The 18542-nt window shown below is 45.3% G+C and overlaps 1 protein-coding gene across 2 annotated transcripts in view; it reads right to left on the bottom strand.

Moving 5' to 3' along the window:
- MDH1B (malate dehydrogenase 1B) overlaps positions 1-18542 on the bottom strand; it is a 277259-nt gene that overhangs the window by 155971 nt on the left and 102746 nt on the right. For both annotated transcript variants that reach the window (XM_078680298.1, XM_078680299.1), the window contains one exon: positions 7886-8385. In XM_078680298.1, coding sequence (XP_078536424.1) covers positions 7886-8385 — 500 coding nt within the window. The remainder of the gene's footprint in view (positions 1-7885; positions 8386-18542) is intronic.

Genomic DNA, 18542 nt, shown 5'->3' with positions numbered 1-18542 from the left:
TTTCCTTTCATTTTTCACAGCACGTGAAGGGCGCTTTTGTCTCCCTCTAGCAGCTCGTGCAGCGTGCACTGCCCAAGTAGTTTTGGAGGGACGGGAGGAGAGAGCTGAGAAGGAAGAAGCACCATCCCTGCTCGTGACTTCTGTGAGGTGCATGTGGAAGTTGCCTGGCAACCTACCAAAGGGGAGTGCGGCCCACCTGGTTTCCTGAAGCCGGAAGCAGGAATCTCGCTGCTACACCAGCCGTAAAGGACTGCTGAATCGCGCTCCGCAGCATTGAGCCGGCATCCTTGTGTCTCCTGCCTCGAAGAGCTAAAGGAGGGCTACCAGCAAAGTGGTGGTGTTCTGCCGGGGGGCCTCACTCTGAGCTGTGCCAGAGAGGCTCTCCTGACCAGAGCGGGCTCAGAGTGCTTCCTGCACTCCCCGCAGCAGAGTCCCTGTGTCTGGTACTTGAACGGCCCGCCCGTGTGGGCTGTACTCCCAGCGGCTTTTCACCAAGATTGTGGAAGGTGAAGTCGTCGTGGTGGGCATTTCGTACAAAAGTCCCCGCTGCCCTAGAGGGCTCCGGACAAGCTGCAACAGCACTCGTTTTTTTAGCGAGGTGGTGGGATACCTTCAACCGCCCGACATTATCCTGCTCTGTGTTGGAGTAGACAGTGTGTGTGTTTTGCCCCAAGCCCCTTACTTGGTGTGCGGGGCACAGGGGCCATTTGTCCTGAATATTGAGGTGAAACCTCTGGAGAGGTTGCCTGGAGGGGTGCGAGGGGTATTCCCAACCAGTACACGTCAGGAATGATCATATTAACGGTTGTAGGTGCGCAGGTGCTCCTAGGCACTACATTTTGGGTTTCATGTACCATACAACATGTAATAGAGGCTCAAACGGTGCTGTGGCCAGTGTTGTTTCTGTGACATGTGAGGAGTTGTAGGACTTATTCACTACCTGCAGCATTTTATGCACTGTCATTGGCTTCTACTGCATTTCATGCCCTAATGTTGATGTGTGGGTATCGTTTTATTCCCTAACCGGCATTGTATGCAGTGAAGTAGTGTTGCATATTGTAGTGGTCAATTCAGGTTTATGTTCCCTTGCATGCTTCATTTCAGGTTCCCAGGTAGAGGTCGTTTTATGCCTTACCATGAAAGGATAATGAGTATTATTTCAGAGTGTACATTATATGCGCAGCAATCATGTTATTTTTAGAACGTGTGCAACCTCCACGTATTTACTGGATTGCATGAACTTGTAATGTTATGACAATTGCATGGTTGGCAAGGTGATGTTTATGATCTCTTTGACATCATGACAAGCGCCAAGTGATTTATGTGGTTATGGTCTAAAATGTTGTCTGTACAATACAAAGGATATTTTTATATAACCTTGTGTGGAGTCTCTTTTTGTGGAGTGTCTAGTGTGTCACTGGTTTGTAAAAGTGTGTTGCGCAAAAGCTTTACAGAGTGCCTCTGGGATAAGCCTGACTGCTCTGTCAATCTACCAAGGGGGTGAACAGGGGTTATCTTGTGTGTGTAACTCCATTGCCCTGACTCGAGTGGTGGGTTCTGCCTGGCTCAGGTGCATACCCTAGCCAACCAGAAACCCCATTTCTAACAATTATACTGGAAAAGAGGGACCAAAGCCCCAGGATCACTACATGAAATTATTCACTATCAATACAGCATACTCTGTCTGAGAATGTCCAAATGTCCTGGATAGTCACCTTAGAACCCTCTGCGGGCCAACTGAATTTGGTGCACGCCAAACAACAAAGCACTAAATTTGAAGCATTCTTTGCTACTGGAGATTACTTATTACAACCTTTGGAATTCAGTACAGACTAAATCAAATGGATACATCCTGGTGGTTCAGATAAACAGTCGGTGCAGATGGAACTGCTTTTGCGATCTGCTATAACACATAAATCCTATATCAGTCCATCTTAACTAAATACTCAGAATCAAAATTAACAGGCCTTAATCAACTTGAGACATCCCTAATTATTTAGACCCAGGGAATGGCTGTAAAGTAAACTCAACCTTATGTCATTACTACCCGCCCCAACTCACAAGACTAATAGAGTGGTTAACTAAACTGCTGCACTCAGCAAAGGAAATGGATATGGAACGAAAATATAAGGCACCCCATCAACATGGGACCTCCCAAGTAAATTATAAAAGCTAAATACTTGCTAACTTGCACATCTTTCTCTTACATTACCTTGTTTATGTCACTTCTAGGTGCTATGTTCCACACCTCATTGGTCAATCACGCATGGCACCAAAACACTTCCCACATAGTTTCACAGTAAGCGCAACGCTAGCCTAACCATGCACTCTCCCACAGTGCAGTCTGCCACCTATCCGAATATGCACGTTGGCACCTTGCATTGGGTGATGAGCCCCTATATAAATGTTGCAATACAATACAGTATGGACAGAGGGCTTAGCTATTGTGGAAAATAGGCTTTTAAACATGCTACAGAGTTTACTTTGGCCTGTTCTTTCCGCACCTTGGCCTACAGCCCATCAGGCCACATTTTATTGGTGCAGAAATTGTCAAACGGGGATGCCATGTTGCCTTACAACATGGATACCCAAAAACATGGCATCCCCTTTTGACTTTTATGCTACCAGTGCAATTCCTGCACCAATTTCAAAGTTTGCTTTATTCGGTTAAAAATTTTAAAACCATCAAAGCACATACAGTATTTCATCATAGATTATCAGAATTCATATCACAATTAACACAACTGTTTACAATATAAAAAGTGCTTAACAATTAACAAAGACATATACAATATAAAACATTTGTTACTCAATTCCATAAAAATTCCAAAAATCATCTAGTAAACGTCACTGGTAAACACTTTCTACTATACTGCGGGCTAGGGCGAAAAAGGGGCAAAAAAAGATGGTTATGGTAGCAGTATTTTCTTACGACATCTCACAGCCCCTATAATATAGCTTGCCACTCCATAGCATACCTCGGCGGACGCAAGCATTTGTAAGTAGGCCAACGCTGGCCTTGCCTGCTCAAAATTACAGCCTAACAGCGGCAGGATAAATTTCTTTCGCTGTAATTTATAAAACTTACAGAAGAGGATCATATGAAGAACGTTTTGCTCCGATTTATTATCACATGGACACGGGCCCAAAGTCCCACTTATGGCGAAGCCCCTGGGGAAAGACAACAACCATGGTAACATGTTATGTTTAAACCTTAGCAAGACAAACAGATGGAAAGGCTTGCTCATAAATGTTAAATATGGTTGAATCTCTTTCCCCGTGCTTTACATAACAAAATTTCTAACAGATGGTTTCGCCAATTCCTCCTCTTCCCTCTGGGCCATCAATCTGTTTAAAAATTGATGTTTTACATTCTTTATTGCGGTTTTGCTTAAGGCCCTGGGATTTGTAAATAGATCAAGGCTACCCATTATGTCCATTTGGGTTTTAATATAATGGATCCATGGTATAGACAAGGCCTTGTCTAGGGTCAAACAATCCTGGATAATTAATTGATTTAAATTCGGGGCTTCCTGCGCCCAAATTCTTAGCCACCCTAGTATCGGCGCTACAGCTATTTGATCAGAAATATAACCAGGTCTTCGTGCACATTAAAAGTTGCTGCAGATTGTGGTAACGATAAAACTTTTCTGAAAAAGACATTTTCTGACCTTTGGATCTCACTTGAGTCAGTATAGCCTCACACCTCACTCCCATATAACACCATGGGCAAACATTTGGCATTGTAGATTTTCATGATGGCCGGTAATGGCTTGCAGCCTAAACGTTTTGCAAAGCCTAGCAGGGCCCCTGTCACCCTTGCCAATGTGTTGTTTTTCAGGGCGCGTTGCATTACCCACAATCTTTTATCATCAAATACAATACCCATGTAAGGGAAGGTAGGAACTTTCATGAGAGTCTGCCCTTTACAGAAAAAATGTGCCCTTTTCGCCCGCCCACCACCTAGTGACATAACCTGTGATTTTTTAAAATTGGTTTTCAAATCCAAAGAGTCCATAAAATTGTTAAAACAGTCTAGAAGTGATTGCAGTCCCCTTGCCGTCCTGGCGATCAGCATAGTATCATCCGCATAAAGTAATGCAGGAATCTTTTTTTGGCCAACTCTCGGGATGTCCATACATGATAAAATTAAGACGTCACCCAAGTTATTTATATAGAGTGTAAACAGCAAGGGTGCAAGAATGCACCCTTGCCTGACCCCTCGCTTTACAGGCCAAGAATCCGTCAGGTTCCCATTTTCACTATAGCGGACAGCTGCACTAGTGTCACTATGGATGACCGCTAAAAAGGATATCAGAGCAGGGTCCAGACCCGTGTCAAACAGGGAAGTCCACAATTTCTGACGATTTACAAGGTCGAAAGCAGTGGACCAATCCATAAAAGCTAGATGAATGTCCCCCTGCTTTGCGACCGTGTACTTCCCTATGACAAGATGTAAGTTGAGGCATAGACCAGCAGTACCTCTTCCCTTCCTGAACCCATACTGCAGGTCTGAAATAACTGATTTCTCGTCCAACCATTTAGTCAGCCGCGCCAGGACGGCTTTTCCCATAATCTTGACAGCCGAGTCCAAGAGAGAAATTGGCCGATAACACGCCGGATCCTCTCTTGAACCCTTCTTAAATATTGGGACGATGACTGCTTTGCCCCAGGACACTGGGGGACCCACTATCGTGACTGCATTAAAAACAGAAGTTAAAATCTTTGCCCAATAATGGGGATCTGCTCTATACAGGTCTGCCGGGACCCCGTCCGGGCCTGGCGCTTTCCCATGGGCTGTGGTCTCAATAGCCTCCAGGACTTCTTCTATGCTAAAAATGACCTTTCCTGCCTGTACAAACTCGACCTGAGACGCAGGAGATGAGTCATTAATTTCCGCGTAGGGACCGCTATAGTGCTCCACCCACTTTTCTGGAGGAATGAGACAGTCCTGGTTAGTATTTTCTGTCTCATTAAACACGGGACTATTAATCATGTTCCAAAACTGAGTGCTACTTTTCAGAACACTTACTTTGGTCAATTCCTCCCAAGCCATGTCCTTAAGCTCAATCTTAATCCGTTTAATAGCCTTTTTATAGGCCCTTCTCGCCGCCGCTATCTTCTGCGCATCCTTACCAGGCTCTTTTAGCGCTTCTAAAAGTACTGTGTGGACGTCACTACAGGCTTGATTAAACTAATTTTTCAGTTTCTTAGGCCTTATTTTACTTTTCCTAGTCAAATCAGCAGCTACCTGATCTGTAATGCGATTAAAAGCATCCAAAATATCCCTTGGGTCTGAGTTTTCCCCTAGACATATAAACAGATCATCAGCTTTGCTCCTGTAAAGATTTTCCAGGAATTCAATAGGAGTGATCACCTCCCACCTTAATCTGCGTCCTTGACATTTAGAGGCTATATTAGAATTTAAGATGTTGGATGCGACCAGTTCACTTTTAAAAGCCCTCATATCGATAGTCAGCATGAGCGGATTGTGGTCACTAAAACCTCTCTGCTCGACTCTTAAAGGATCTGTTTTATCCCTCAGAAGACATGACACAAAAATGTAATCAATAATAGACCCATTGCCTTGGCCATTGAAAGTTGGGACAGGGCACTGAGGTTCCCCTTGCACTGGGACAAACAAATGATGTATTGATAAAAGACTTTCCAGAAACAACCCACTCCTCGTGTGCTGAAAATGAGTATTCCCCAATTGGTTATTTTCAAAGTCCATATTCTGCAAACATTTCATTGGACAAACATGAATATTAAAATCACCTAGCACTAACAAATAATAAAAAATACTGTTGTGTTCATCATATTCATCCAAAAAGACTGATAGTGCTTTTAAATGCTCTAATTCGTCCCCCCTGGTAAAAGAATTATAAAAATTTACCACTAAGATTGTAGGCAGGTTGTCCCCTTCCAATCTTACTGCCAAAATATTTACGGAGCTTGTCACTACTAACGCAGCTTTGTATTGGAGTTTCAGGCTAAATAACAGTAGAAGGTCACCCCTGGGTCTCCCCATCGTGGAAGGTGCTGCAAGTTTAATAAATGACTGATGATGTCCTGCAGCGCGATAATATGATGTGCTGCAAGAAAAGCCTCCCAGTTCGTATCCCCCCTTTTTAATCTTAACCCAGCAATGTTCCATGACAGGATAGGCAACTCGTTGTCAGCCACCGTGGGTCTTGATTCCTTGAGATTGTGGGTCCCTAATACCAATGCGTCATTTCCTGCTAAAACCATGACCCCGTTTTCCCCTGTGGGGCTCGTGGTTAAACCTTCGCGACCTATGGGCTCCCTGTTTACTGTAAGACTTGGGCCCGGGTCATTTCTCAAATTGCCCCCTTCACTAGTCAAAGAAATTAGAGCTCTGTCACTATTCACTATATCTGTCGGATTAAATCTTGGATTGATGCTGACATTAGACTCCAGTATAATAATTCCATTGGGGTAAGAGTCCATATTAATTTGGTGGTCTTGCTTAGGAGCCACGGAATATTGCTCCATTCTCCCCCCCCCCCCCTTTGGAGACTTAATGCAAATTTTAGACTTAGTCAGTCACTCAACCATTTCCAGCGGAATAAACCTATATGTAGGGAGAGGTGTGGCGCCGCGGCCAGGGCGACGGAAGCTGGAATCTGGGGATCAGGGTTCGATCCCCGGTTCCGGCGGCAGGTTAGCCCAGCACCATGCGACTCTGGGCAATAGCTTGCTTAATCTTCCCGACGGCCCCCCAGCGCCTAGAGACCCTAACGGGTGATTGTGCGCTATACAAATGTGGATTATTATTATTATTATTATTGTGTAATGGTAGGTAGTTCTCTAAGTATGGTGGCCCCTGTCTATATCCACCCACCCTACCCTGTCCCTGTCCATGCCCCACGTATGACCATACTCCTGCTGTGTCCGGGTGAATGGGTGGTGGAAAAAAGAACAATGGCGATCTAACTTCTATCGTTGTCCCTTGGTTAGGGTTGAAGTTGTTCTGCTCCCACGAGCAAATATACTCCACCGTGCGGGGATCTTTAAAATTAACCAAAACACAGTCTCCCGCGATTGTTTTCGGTGTGTGCCCCACCCAGGGAACCCTGCGCACCCTCAAGATGTTACTTCGCATATGGGGGGTAACGGTCTGTTAACATTTAGCCAGTATCAATAAACCGTGGCCTTACCTAAAAATCAGATATGCAAATAAAAGAGTAGGTCATTATTTATCATACGTAACAGTCCGAGCACATGCAATTAATTGTAGATTTTCAGCTGCTTCCCATAGTCTAAAAGCTATTTTTCTCGCGATAACGTGGAGGTCATCAGGCTGGTTTATATTACAGGAAGGCTATTTAAGCAAGAAAAAAATAAGCCACTGTTTTCCACATCACCCCTCTCGCACTGCTTAACGAGAGCCATTCTCTCTTTAAAACGTTCATATTCTCACTCACTGTCGGTAGGAGGGAAGGCACCCGTGGTTCTTTGCCCCTGGCGCCACTCACTTTGGGAGCCCCTGCCCTGTTGCTGCTGGTTTCAATAATAAAACTGTCCTGACTTCTCTTCTAATGTAGCCAACACGGCATCACCACTAGATGGCAACACATAGCATATTTCAATTTCCCCTATAGTTCACGTCTTCCTAATCACCAGCTGCTTCTTGAAATAGAAACAAAACTAACTCCACAAATATTTTGGCCACCGGCCCCGCCCACCAAAGCTTCTGACTATCCTGGTCCCTCTAGTCTACGCCATGAATGCACTTCAGTGTCCACAATGAAAAGGAGCTTTCACAAGTCCTAAATATGTGACAAAAGCTATTTCTTGTATTCTGTACCAAGCTACAATTTACCACGTTAACACTCCTGCTTTCCACCTGAAGAGTGCTCACCTGCAGCATTCACTTTAAGCTTCTTCGCCAACTGAGCTTTTGCTTCCCATTCGAGCAGTGTTGCTGCAGCGATCACATTGTGCTTCGGGCAGGAGGGGGCGTGGCTCATGATCAGAAGGGCCTTGAGGTTCACAAAGGTGTCTCCCGCCACTACGATTTTCACTCCCCCGCAGGCATTACGTTCAATCAGGTCGCCGTACTCCTTGCATCGGTCTGCCAATAGGCTGACACTGTCTTCAACCGATTGGTTCTCTTGAAGGGGGACGTCATCGAGCACAATAATGACGTCAGCGCGCAGGAAGGTCTCCTCGGAGACTGTGTGCATGGTGACGCTCCGCAGAAGAGTGAACGCCAGGTCCTCAGCCTCTAGCACGAGAGCCTGCAGGGTGTCTTCGCAATCACTGCTGTCGAGCAGATGGATGCTGATGTCTTGGGCCATACCAAAGATCTCTCCGCTGGCCAGCATTGGCAGCAGGCTGTAGCATGATCGGGCGGATGCACTGTGAATGAAAAACGTTCATTTACTTCCTTAATTAAATATATTGTATGCTTTAATGAAGTCATTTAAACTGGTTTACGATAAAAAAAAGTCAGTAGAACGTTTTAAAACACCAGTAGTGCCCACGGTTTCAGCTGAATGGTTGGTGAACAGACCGAACACCAACAAGGTTCGCTTTTTTTTTTAACAATAATTCTACCGCAAACTGAGTCGAAATATCATAGTTACATTTGTATACGTATACATTTAAATTTATAAAAGATGTTGCAGCCCATGTGCTGTCCCTATTAAATGCCTGGATACTATTTAGAGACTGAAGCTTCACCTCACTGATGGTGCCCAATAAACCTGTAATGCATCTGCTCATTTTGGGACAGGGAGGGGGCAATTTAACATGGTTTGTCTGAGATTACCAAAGAAGAATCATGGTGTTTCCAACAAGAAATTCCAATATAGAGATAGATAGATAGATAGATAGATAGATAGATAGATAGATAGATAGATAGATAGATAGATAGATAGATTCTCCCAGTCCTGCGTGACTCAAGCTCAGTTAGACAATCACTAGGCACACGAACTTCCATAGTCTTTGACTTGCCAAGTACCTGACAGCTCACTGACTCGCCAAGTACCTTTTCTTTAGGCTTTCTCTTGAAGGATGATGTGGCATGAAACGTGTAGTTCTAGCAACATATGTCTCACTTGTGATAAATAAATGCTCAAGCAGCGTTATTCTTTAAATAAAATATATAGCTCTTTTACGATTATTAAGGTAATATGCTCAGTAACTTTAGGAAATTCTATGGCATTAATAATTCTTCTAAAGGCATAGCTCTTTTACTCTGCAACGTATCTGTCTCTTATGTTTACATACGCTTTCAGAGAATAAAGTAGTTGGGCGAATCTCAGCTCTCGTACAGCGCAGTCTCTTTTGTGAGCCTTCTAGTTGGCACACTAATTCAGTTTTCATGGGTCATCTCTCTACGTGGCTGCACATTAGCTGTGTACAGTGACCACACTGCATGGCCCAGCCCGGCTGGCAGTCGTTGCTCAATATGTGTTGCCACATCAAGGGCACAATTGTCCAACAGGTGAACAAAATATGGGCACAATATCGTATCAAATACACCGTATCCTGGTTAAAAACATATCTAACTTATGCATCAGAACAGTGTTGTGAGCTGCAATTGAAGAATATTTTAGCTAATATATGGACTCCTGCTTTCAAGGCATATGCAAAAAATCCCACACCAATAACATCCTCGAAATCTGGATCGCCTATTTGTCATTTAAATAGGACTCCTATAGTACAGCCACCATAAGAAACCTACAACTCATTAAAAACGACAGGCCCACTTGGAGATCAAGTAGGCCAACAAGGTTTGTCTAGTACTAAACACTGTCAGTAGACAATCAACAACAACAACAACAAAGCTTTATTTCGATATAAAATATCTTAAAAGCATTCTTACAATTAAAACACATTTCATAATAAATAAGGTTAAGTTAAAAAAATTACAATGACAGTCAATTTTTACAGTAGAATGATAAAAATGTATTAAACTATAACAGCTTTGATAGAATTTTTAAAATTGATAGTCATACAAATTTATCATATAGCTTTCAATCTTATCAGCCACGCCCAGCTTAAGAATTTTGCCACCCCACAGACTAGGGAAGTATTTACATCTGCCTGAAGGATTCTGAGAGCAATATAATGATTCCTAGTCTCAAGCTGTTGACAGACTGGTTTTAGCCACTTCAGTCTGGGTTTGGTATAAGCCGGGCATACAAAGAAAAGGTGTGGAATATTTTCAATTACACCTGCACAATATGGGCAATCGGGAGACGTTTGATGGGGAGGCTTCCATTTACTTGTGCGTTCATGAAGAGGAAGAGTACCCATTCTAAACTGGATAAAAAGGGCCCTATCTCTCGGTTTCTGAATGAAATCCAGATAGGCCTCCAAACGAGGCACTTGCTTGTGCTGGCGAAACTCGTCAGTTAACCTACCTAGATTGGGATCTCTATACTCCTGGTTATCTATCCATGCCCAGAATGTTCTTTTTGTTTCTGCTTTGGACAGCGAGACCCCTGACTCCCATACAGTTTTGAGGCCAGTGGCTAAAAGCAGCTTTTTTGCGTTTGCTAACCAACCAATCTTGTGGGATCCCTGGAGGTTCATTACTTCTCTTAGGCCGTCGGCATATCTAGATAGCTCGGGGGTGCACCATAAGCGAGCCCAATAAAGCAGGGGGCGCAAGGTGATTAAATCCTTGATTGAGCGACGACACAAATCACTCAGGAGTGGCTTAGTTGGGGTTCCCCTAGGAAGCGAGACAAGCTCTCTAAAAAACGTATTTTCTGTTTTGACCAACACATCTATACAACCGAAGCCCCAAAGTTCGGCTCCATATAATGCACAGCCTACGGCCTTTGCAGCATAGATCTTCAGGGCAGGGGCGATAGGCCTAGAGGTTGAGGCACGGTGTTCCCTTCCTATCACCCCCACTACCCGCTTCAGGCTTAAAGCCATTTTATCAACGTGTGGCTGCCATTTCAGTTTATCGGAGATTCTAATCCCCAAATAATCAAAGACTTTGACCCGTTCTAGTGGTACCCCATCGAGAGCAAGGGTAGATTTGACCGATCTGCTAGGATTAAAATAAAGGAGCTTCGTTTTAGAGGTATTAATTACCAAGCCCCTCATTTTACAGAAAAGGCAAAACCGATCTAACAACTTCTGTAGTCCTACGGGGGTTTTCGATACTAACAGTGTATCGTCCGCAAAAAGTAAGGCGGGGACTTTATCCCCCCGCCAAGACAGGAGCATCGGCATTGATTTCTAGCAGAAAGGAAACAACCCCATTCACAAATAGCGTGAATAGGTTTGGAGCCAATACGCATCCCTGGTGGACACCTCTGTTCACCGGGATTTTGCCTGTTTTTTGTTCCTGTGTACCCCATCTAATATGTACATAGTTGCCATCATGCATACGGACCAGGAGGTTCAAGATGTAAGAAGGGAACCCCATCTCCTGCAAGACCGCCCATAGGCGGTCTCGGGGGACCAAGTCAAAGGTGGTCTTTAAATCGATGAATTCAAGATAAAGACCGCCCTTGCCAATGGTTACCACCTTCCAAAGCAGAAGTGCCAGCCTGAAGGCCTGGTCGATGGTACTAGTGCATGCCCTGAAGCCTGCCTGGAATTGCGAAATGATGTTATTCTCTTCAGCCCAGGAGAGGATCCTCTCCAGGAGGACCCTGCCAACCAACTTCTGTCCGGCATCAATAAGACTTATTGGGCGATAGTTGGCAGGGTCCCCCCTGGACCCCTTCTTATAGATAGGGATTACTTCTGCTCCTTTCCAGGAGTCTGGGACTGGAGATCCTTCCAGCAGAGCATTAATAAGGAATACAAAATATGTGGCCAATGCTCGGCATTAGCTCGAAACAGGTCACCCGGTATACCATCTTGTTCCGGAGCCTTCGCTGGTACAATCTTATTTATAGCGGCCACCACCTCTTTTTTCCCTATGGGGTCAAAAGGGCCCAAGGGGATCAGAATAGATACCCTGGGGCAACTTGAAGGGCCACATCTCACCGTACCCTCGTCTCCTACATAGAGTCTCCTGAAATGATCAAACCACTCCCCATCGGTAATGTGATTAGGGATTTGGTCCTGATCACAACCGTTGGATCCTCTTACCAAGGCCCAGAAAAGCTCGCCGTTCTTAGACTGGCTTGCTGTCTTTAGGCTAATCCAATGTGATTCCTCCCATGCCCTTTTCGCCTCTGAGATAGCTCGTCTATACTGTAACCTTGCCAGACGTACCTTAACGGTCTTATGGGTTTTAATGGCAAGTATCAATTTGTTTTTTTTTCCTCCTACAGTCCTTGTCGAACCACTTCTCTGCTGGCTTACAGCTCGTAGAGCGCTTTTTTAAAGACGGAGCCTCCAGGTAGAGAGATCCGATCAAGTCAATTGTATCAACATAAATTGACTCCGCCACAGTGGGCCCTACCTTGTTCGTACAGGCTGCAGAGAGCTTAAGAGTCTGATCTCTTAAAATATCCCCTAGAGTACTTAGTTTTAGTTCATTCAAAATGATTTTTGACCATTTAAGAAACCTTTTGCAGTTAGATGGTATAACTGCCTTTGTTGTCATCCTGGGTCCGGTACTAGAATAAGGCTCCTTCTTTTCCCACAGTTCTAACATTGACAAGGATAGAGGGTTAGGATCACTATCAATAGAGGATATAATAATCATATCATTCACATATTTCCATTGCCTCTTGTCCACCAATATGTAGTCAATTCTACTTCTACTCGGGCAAGAGACCCTGTTATATGTGTTCGCTCCTGCAGCATCAGAGGGCGTACGCCCATTGACAGCTCTTAACCCAAATTCCAGCGTTAGAGCGTTTATTTGAATAACCACCGGCGACCATTTCTTCACCGGCAAAATCGACAAAGATGGGATGCCCCATCTAGCATCCTCATCAAAGGTTCCCAAGATGTCATCTGCCGCCAGGGGTTCAAATGTGCAGTTTAGGTCGCCGGCGCCGGCAAGGTAAAGGAGTCAGAAGGGCAAGAGAGAAGCACTTCAGACAAGATGGAAATAGTTGGAGATTTTGCCCCCCCTTGAGTACCTCTAGCATAGATGTTAAAGAGTTAAAGGTAATGGTGTCCTTTATGCCCTTAATTGATAATCTCATCAGATCTAACGTTGGACAAGGGTGGTGTATAATCTTACAATTGAGCGCAACCTTGGCCCAGACCATAAGCCCTCCAGATGGACGTCCACGTCCAGAGGAAATAGCTGGTATATGGAAGCAGGAGTAACCAGACTTATGCAATGGCTCAAGGCTCCATGTTTCCTGGAATAGACACAGGTCATACTCTTCAATAAAAGTATTCCAGTCTGGTAAAGATAGCTTATTGCGTAGACCCGCTATATTCCATGAAACAATTTTAAAGTTGCCAATAGAGCTACTGCGAGGAAACGGGTCACCTTGGGATAAATCGAGTCCCCGCCCAATCTCTTAGTTTTCTCCCAAAGTTACTGGGACAGGGGTTAACAATTCAGGAACTAGGCACTGGAGTGGTCCAGAGGGGCTAATAATAGAACTCCTAGGTGGGGAAATGGTGTTTATGGATACCCCTTCATAACCCTGAAGTCAATCAACGGCCTCCAGGCCGCTGAACCGATTTTGAATAGGGGTTTAGCTGGGGGCTGGTAAAGACTCCAGCCAGCCCCCATGGGGCAATCCACTCCCATTCCGCTGTACTAGTGTCCACCCATCTGCTACAGTTGCGAAATAGTCTGGGGGATAAAAGTAGGACAGTGGGAGAGATCGTATGCAAGCTCCAGAACTGTGGTGTTTCCAATTGCAGATATACTCCACTGTTCTAGGGTCTTTAAAATTAACAAGGACACAATCCCCCCTGATATCCTTGGCCAGATGTCCCACCCAGGACACCCTCTGTACCATAAGTATTTTGCTCAATATATTCGTTGGCAATGGTCTATATTTATTTAGCCAATCGACAACTTTGTTTTTTAAGGCCATAAAAGATTCTTGGTCAGGCTTACTCAGTACAGGGACTCCTGTACTGAACTATCAAGTACGGGCTTACTTCCGGGGGTAAATCAATGTTAGTTACCCCCCCGGGAGCCTGAACTATAGGCACCCCATCTCCCTCTTTCAAATGGGCTGGTTTACACTGATGGGTTTCTTAGCTGCTACTATTAATGGTACCTTAAGTAGGGGAGCAGCTAAAGGCTGAGAGCTAAAGTCGGGGCTATCGAGTCTGCAGAGTCTATGGCGACATTCCCTCCCCAGGTATCATTTAGTGGTACAGCAACCCTAGGTGTAGTTACCTTCTTGAGAGAATCAACAATTCCCTGTGAGTCAAGCTCAAACTTACTTAATTGCTGTTCAATCTTAATTAATCTATCTTCTATTGGGCAAAGAAGGAGTCTAAATAGGTCACCCATTTTAACAAGAAGGGAATCCTCCATCTCCACCCTTCCCCCTAGATTCTTTCCCCCAACCTGAGGCTGGGGTGCCGTTCTCAGGGGTGTTGGATCTTCTACTGGTGCGATTATGGTTACCGGAGTAGTCACAACAGCCTGCTCCCTTACAATGGTTGTTACCCCAGCATTTTTGGACAACTTTCCTTTCTTTCCACCAATGTCATTAACCTGCCTTTGGTTGTATTTATGAATAGCCCCATGGCGTCTCTCTCTTAGCTGCCTGGTGTTGTGCACCTTGACTGGGCTTGCCACTGAGGGTAGCTTGTGAGGAGTTAACAATAATGATTCAGAGACCGTAGACTGATCCCCGGAAGAGGGGTGGTCCAGGTCGCCAGACGCAAAATTGGTGTTAGGGGATTCAGGGACCATGGATGAACCAATGCCGCTACACTGACCATGATGTTCGGGAGTCCGTGCGTTGGCAATATACTCCATAGATGACCTCCTTGCAATTGCTAAGTCCTGTGAGACCCGTCGCTCCATCAGCGTGATCCCCTGGTCTATCACGGAATTGACCTTTATAATGAAATTGTCCATTGTTCCAGTAAGGTTTACATAGTCCGCCTTGCTTCTACCCTCCTTCGAGGCCATATTAATGCAGGTATAACAATAGTGCAAATATGGTACTTACAAAAAGGACCCCAAAATTAGGGGTGAAAGGGGGGTGGCCCGTCTCGTCCCTGACCGGTCTTGAATGGGCTTAAACGGGCTTAAACGGGCCCGCCCTTGGCCGGAGCGTCGCCCGGCGCGCACCCACGCGCGTCCCGCGGTGCGCGGTTATGGGGGTGGCTAAATAGGAGGAGGTGGTAGGCGGGAAGAGGCCCCAGGTGCGGCAGATAGAGCGCCGCAAAGACTGCTGGTCCTCGCAGTCCCGCTACCAGGCAATATCAGCAAGCGTCAGCCCCAAAATCGGCGGTTTCTCACGGTGGTCAGAACAAAGTTTCACAGGCACCACGCAGGGTTTCCAGGTCCCAAAGAGTCTCCGACTACGAGCGGCTCCCGCGAAGCGGGGGCCGCAAGTCGTTATGAAGCACTGGGAGGTGGTGGGCGGGAAGAGGCCCCAGGTGTGGCAGATAGAGCGCCGCAAAGACTGCTGGTCCTCGCAGTCCCGCTACCAGGCAATGTCAGCAAGCGTCAGCCCCAAAATCGGCGGTTTATCACGGTGGTCAGAACAAAGTTTCACAGGCACCATGCAGGGTTTCCAGGTCCCAAAGAGTCTCCGACTACGAGCGGCAACCCAGTAGACGATCACCATTTAAGGTGAAGTACATGTAATTTTAACCTGCCATGTACATTAATCAGGGGCCGTTCGCCATGATCATCCCCTAACACCACAGCAGTAAAACTATGTGGTTATATAATTCACCACTTCCTCTGCTGAAAGAGCTGAATTGAAGTGATTCTCATTTTAAAATGAACACACATGGAAAATGTTAGACTGTTAGATTTGGCATCTTTGGTGTGGTTTCTTTGACTTTTTGCCTCTACCTCCTGTTTTTTTGATGCTCTGCTGGATTTTGTTTTTTCCGGCTTAGATGCTTTGGGCACTTTGCCACTGCTGATCAGTGTCAAAGTGTACTCCCTGTGTAAATTGTTATTACAAATGGTTCCCCGTGATTGGCATATTTCATTTACTGATAAGTCCCATTTAAAATGTATTAAGTGTGCAACCCACATGAGTAGCCCTGAAAAGGTATCTCAGACATGCCACTGCCGTGTCTGTGCGGTGTTTTAAACTGCCATGTCGGCCTGGCAAGTGCACCTACTTGCCAGGCCACAACCTTCCCTTTTCTTACATGTAAGGCACCCCTATGGTAGGTCCAAGGTACCCCCATGGGCAGTGTGCAGTGTCTGTGGAAGGTAGGACACATGTACTGATTGATGTGACATGTCCTGATAGTGAAATACTGCCAATTTTGTTTTTCACTATTGAGAGGCTATCTGCCCCGTAGGATAGACCGGGAGATACTTTGTAACATTTTACAAGTATAACTTCCCCTTGGGACAAGATGCATAAATAAAGTTTAGGCTCTCTGAACTTTGAATTTAATAACCCATATTTTAGTAGAGATGGTTTTTAAATTGTGCGTTTAAAAATGCCACTTTTAGAAAGTGCATATTCATTATGGAATGCTAAGTAATTGACCCTCCCGACAGAACTATTTGTAGTTCATTTAAAAAATGCCCAGGTTCTGAGGGACACAGGGCAACCCCTTTACAGTTCAAGTGAATTTTAGAAAGTAGGCATTTTCTTGTTTAACCATTCAGTGTGCCTCTGCCTGTTTGTGGATTTACTGACTGGTTTTAGAGTGACAGGGGCTGGGGGATATACATTCACTGTAGACAGTCACTGGGGGAGTTGAGGTATGCTGGCCCTTCCTGGATGACACAGTGCTGAGCTGAATGGGGCTCGGCTGCATTTATAGTAGTGGGACTAGGTTTCCTTACACCTGAATAAGGCCTGTTTCCTTTGCACCATGCTGTCCCCCTGCCCCCTCCCCCCCCCCGTGGTCATACTGGACCAGTGAGGGCAGGACTGGTTTGGACTGGGCTCAGAGACCCTTGCACATAGAGAACAAAGACAAAATGGGGTATAAGTAGTAGACCTTAAACCCCAGATCACTTCTGGACTCAAGAGGAACCTTTGCCGAGGATAAGAGCTGAACAGCTGTGAGGAGGCATACTCTGTTGTGTGCTGTGTTGTGTGCTGCGTGCTGTGTGGGGTTGGCCTGCAGTAGCTGTTTCTGCCAAGGAAAGGACCAAGACTTGAACTTTGCTGTGAACCTGCTTGAAGAAGAATCTCCAAGGGCATGTGTGTGCTGGCCTCCTGTTCTGAAGTCTCAGGGAAACAAAGACTTCACTCCGAGCTCCCCTGAACTCTGCTGCTGAGAGTTCTGACCTGCCAGGAGGTACCTATTCCAGTACTGGGCCTCTGTAGGTTGTTCCTGCTGTTGAGAGCTGGAAGAAACCTGAAGAGCTGAGAAATCGACGCATCACCCTTCTTGCGGCTGTTTTTTCTGACGTAGCACCGATGTGCGAGAAGAATCTCCACGCACCGCCACACTGCTGCAGAAACGACGCTGTGCCTGTCACTGCTGCAAAAACCAAAGCACCATGGGATGAAGGCTGAAGAAACCGATGCAGCACCACCTGCTCTCGCAGCAACCCGGATTTCCATGAATCGCCCCTGTGCGGCAAGTTTTCGCAACGCATCACCCACAGACCAGAACCATCTTGGAGTTGATGCATCACTTTCCCCTACAGTCCGGATTCGACACATCACTTCTCCTGCGTGCAGCAGAACTGTCTCATCGCCTCCCCAAGGACTCAGGAACTGATGCATCTCTTTGTTTCTAGATGCTTCCCTTCTCTGCGGCTGTTTGGCCGTGTGAATTTTGATGCATCTATAGGTACTTTGTGTAGAATCACGCATCCATAGTTTCTATGGACCATGTTGCTTCAAACCTTTGAAAAGTTATATTCTTATTACATGTATATTGGATTTTTGTCGTTTTGGTTTTGTTGAGTGTAGATAGAGATACTTTATTATTCATAAACTGGTGTGGTGTCCATTTGTGGTGTTATCATTGTATTACTGTTTGTTTTGAGTAAAAATATTTGACACATTGCCTGTGGGATAAGCCTGTCTGCTAGTGTCAAGCTACCCAGGGGGCGAGCAGGGGTTATCTAAAGTGTGTATACCCCTTACCCTGACTGGAAGCAATGGTCCCTATTTGGACAAATGTACCTACCTCTGCCAACTAGAGACCCACATTTCTAACAGAAAAACATAACCCACCCAATGGGTGTATATAGTTCTAGTAACAAAGATGCCTAAAAACTAATTTTAGCAGAACTTTCAGGTTGGAAAAATGCCAATCCAATGAACAACATTAAAACAAAAAAAAATCATATTATACTCTAGTCAGACCCCATCATCGTGGAGGACCTAAGCTGAACTAGATTGTTTTGTTAGGTAGGAGGTAATAATAAATGTCAAAGATGGCCATTTAGCTGGATTATTTGGTGCCTTACGTGAAGAATGATTCAAACGGTAAGGAGGGTTTCTTACTTGACAAGCAACCATGCCCAGGAGAAACAATACTGTAATAAATAT

Source organism: Lissotriton helveticus, chromosome 3_1 (genome assembly GCF_964261635.1).
Source record: "Lissotriton helveticus chromosome 3_1, aLisHel1.1, whole genome shotgun sequence".
Taxonomy (NCBI): Eukaryota; Metazoa; Chordata; class Amphibia; order Caudata; family Salamandridae; genus Lissotriton; species Lissotriton helveticus.
Note: the sequence above shows the minus strand (reverse complement) of the source record. Positions and strands in the feature narration are given on the sequence as shown.